This window comes from Vicia villosa, unplaced genomic scaffold (assembly GCF_029867415.1).
Source record: "Vicia villosa cultivar HV-30 ecotype Madison, WI unplaced genomic scaffold, Vvil1.0 ctg.000004F_1_1_1, whole genome shotgun sequence".
In the NCBI taxonomy this organism is placed as follows: Eukaryota; Viridiplantae; Streptophyta; class Magnoliopsida; order Fabales; family Fabaceae; genus Vicia; species Vicia villosa.
Window position 1 is genome coordinate 25058 of NW_026704934.1, and position 2406 is coordinate 27463.

The following is a 2406-nucleotide window of genomic DNA, read 5'->3' on the forward strand; positions in this document are numbered from 1 at the left end:
ATAGCAGTGATGTTAACTAATTCGGAAGCCATTAATTACTTTTACTTGAGTCGCACTCCAAATTTAGACTATTTTCTTTTATGATGACATTTCCAAGTTTCAACAAAATTTTCAAAATAAATTGGTGCTACAATTTTCAGTATCAGATTGATACGATATCTTTATAGACGTTAGGTCACCCTTATTGACATTTTTCTGATACTATTTAAATTTTAATATAATATTATTACATATTAGAATAATATTTAATTTGAGTAAATACTTTTTGGTATAACTCACTTTTTAAACTCAGAATGATCTTTTAATTCGGATGTTGCTACTAACATTTAATTCAAGGGTTTATACTACTGAAAGATTTTTGCAGGGTTTTTTATACTACTGAAAGATTTTGATGGGATTAATTTGAGAAGAAATAAACAACCAAATATATTTCAAAGATATAGCAATAACTTTTACTCATACAATAATAATCATTATATTATTAAATACTTCTCAAGATTCCTTTTGATTTTCTTCTAAACTTCATAAAAAATTATATGACTTGCATTGCATCCTTCATTGCTTAGCTTTTCACTTTGATTTTTGGTCTGCTGAAGTTTAATAGTCCTTCTTTTGTTTGGACAACTTCCATTGTTTTTCATCATTTTCATCTAATATCTCCTGCATGCATCATATATTAGAATCTTAGTCTTCTATTATGCAGTTGGCATCATGAAAATAAACTACCATAATTCTACAAGTTATACCTTGGAATTCCCTTGATAATCATTCCACTGAGATGCTTTCATTTTCCTTTCATCATCAAGTTTAATCTTAGATGCTTTCCAATTCTCTTCATCAGAAAACTTTCTCTTGGATGCCTCTGCAACCGGCTTAATATCAACGATCTCGTCATACTTTCTTGTTATTTCTTCCAATTCCTTCTTCTTCTGCTTTAAAGTGTTTGTCAAACTAGATTCAAACTTTAAGGCTTTCCTTTTATCCTCAGCTTCTTTTTCAGAAATAGTTTTCAAATTCCCTTTTTTCCGGAGGTGATTGCCAACAATATCCCTTAAATTATAGTCATCACTACGTGCCATCCACCCAAAAAGTTTATCTCCTCGCTCTTGCTTCTCTAAACCAAAGTAATCTCTCTTACCACAATGTTCTTCTTCAAATCTTCTTTCTAGTTTGAAAGCATTGGTGAAAGCATTCCATTCTGTTCCAAATTCAACTATCACAAACTCTGTTTGCCCTCCACTAGTCCACTTTGGTGTAACATTCAGCGGCTGAAACCCTTTCGCAAGCAGTTCCTCCTGAATATCCTTTTTACTCTTCCTTAAATACTCACCAGACTTTGGGTCAAATTTTGCAACATTGTTAGCCAGAACTACAACCCAAGGCCAGACAAACAACTCATCTTCAGCAGCATTAACAGTATCATCAACATTCATATCATTCGACTTATTTTCAGAAATTTTAGAGTCAAGATACCTTACAAGGACAGAATGTTTAGCAATTTCTTTCACAGTCTCTCCATGCACGTCAGCAACAATCCTTGAAGCATGTCTCAAAAGGTCAGTCAAAGAATAATAATCCTTGTTGTAACAGAACGGACACCGAAATGTTGCGTCGGAGATTTGGAGCTTATGGTAATTATCTTTCAACTCTTCGGAATATCTACTCTGGTAGTAATCCAAATCAGATTCACGGGTATGTTCTGTTTTTCGGTTCATCATGTTGGAAATATATGGTTGTTGAAAAAAATATAGCAGTACTAAAATAAAGAAATATGAAGGTTTTGATGAAGAAGATGTTGGTAGGTCGTTTAAATAAGATTGCAACCATTGCCTCAGTTCAGTGGTAGAGACACGACCTTTATAACCAAAGGTGATGAGTTGAAACTATGCGTTGGATCATTTTGAATTAGATTTTTGTTACTGTTAGTGAAACAAAACTTTATTTAAAAATGACATTTGATAACCGAACCAGACACCTTTTCGTGAAAGAATTTTGTTGCAGTTACTACGGTGCTGCTATTCTCTAATTAAAATCAGACACGTGGCAACACAAAATGTCTGAATGTTTTTCATGTATTAGTTTTTTGTATATTAGTTTTGCTGTACAAAACCGGTCTCAAATACATTCAATGGTTTCTGAATAGTAATGTTTCAGTCATTTCTAATGCTAAGGTTGCATTGAACTTGAAAAGTTTTATAAAAAAAAAACTTGACTAAGGAGGAAAAGAAAAAAGGCAAGGAAGGTCTACACAATTAATGAATTTAAAAACACCTATAATACATATTCATCACATTTTTTCGCTCATCATATTTTTTTCAACTTTTTTTTTTTTTTTTTGATAGAGTTATATTTTATTACTCACATCCATAATATCACAATTATTAAACATAAAAGCTTTTAATATAT

At 31.7% G+C, this 2406-nt stretch overlaps 1 protein-coding gene across 1 annotated transcript; it reads right to left on the minus strand.

The window, feature by feature from the left end:
- Positions 1 to 597: 597 nt before the first annotated feature.
- Positions 598 to 1718, minus strand: LOC131621361 (factor of DNA methylation 4-like). The gene is made up of 2 exons (XM_058892401.1): positions 747 to 1718; positions 598 to 660 (listed from the first exon to the last, which is right to left on the minus strand). The coding sequence occupies exons 1-2, from the start codon at positions 1716 to 1718 to the stop codon at positions 598 to 600; spliced, it is 1035 nt and encodes a 344-aa protein (XP_058748384.1).
- Positions 1719 to 2406: the final 688 nt, after the last annotated feature.

Coding starts and splice junctions, on each gene's coding strand:
- LOC131621361 (XM_058892401.1), bottom strand. CDS start 1,718: ATGATGAACCGAAAAACAGAACATACCCGTGAATCTGATTTGGATTAC. Junction 661..746: donor ATTATCAAGGGAATTCCAAG/GTATAACTTGTA, acceptor TGATGCATGCAG/GAGATATTAGATGAAAATGA.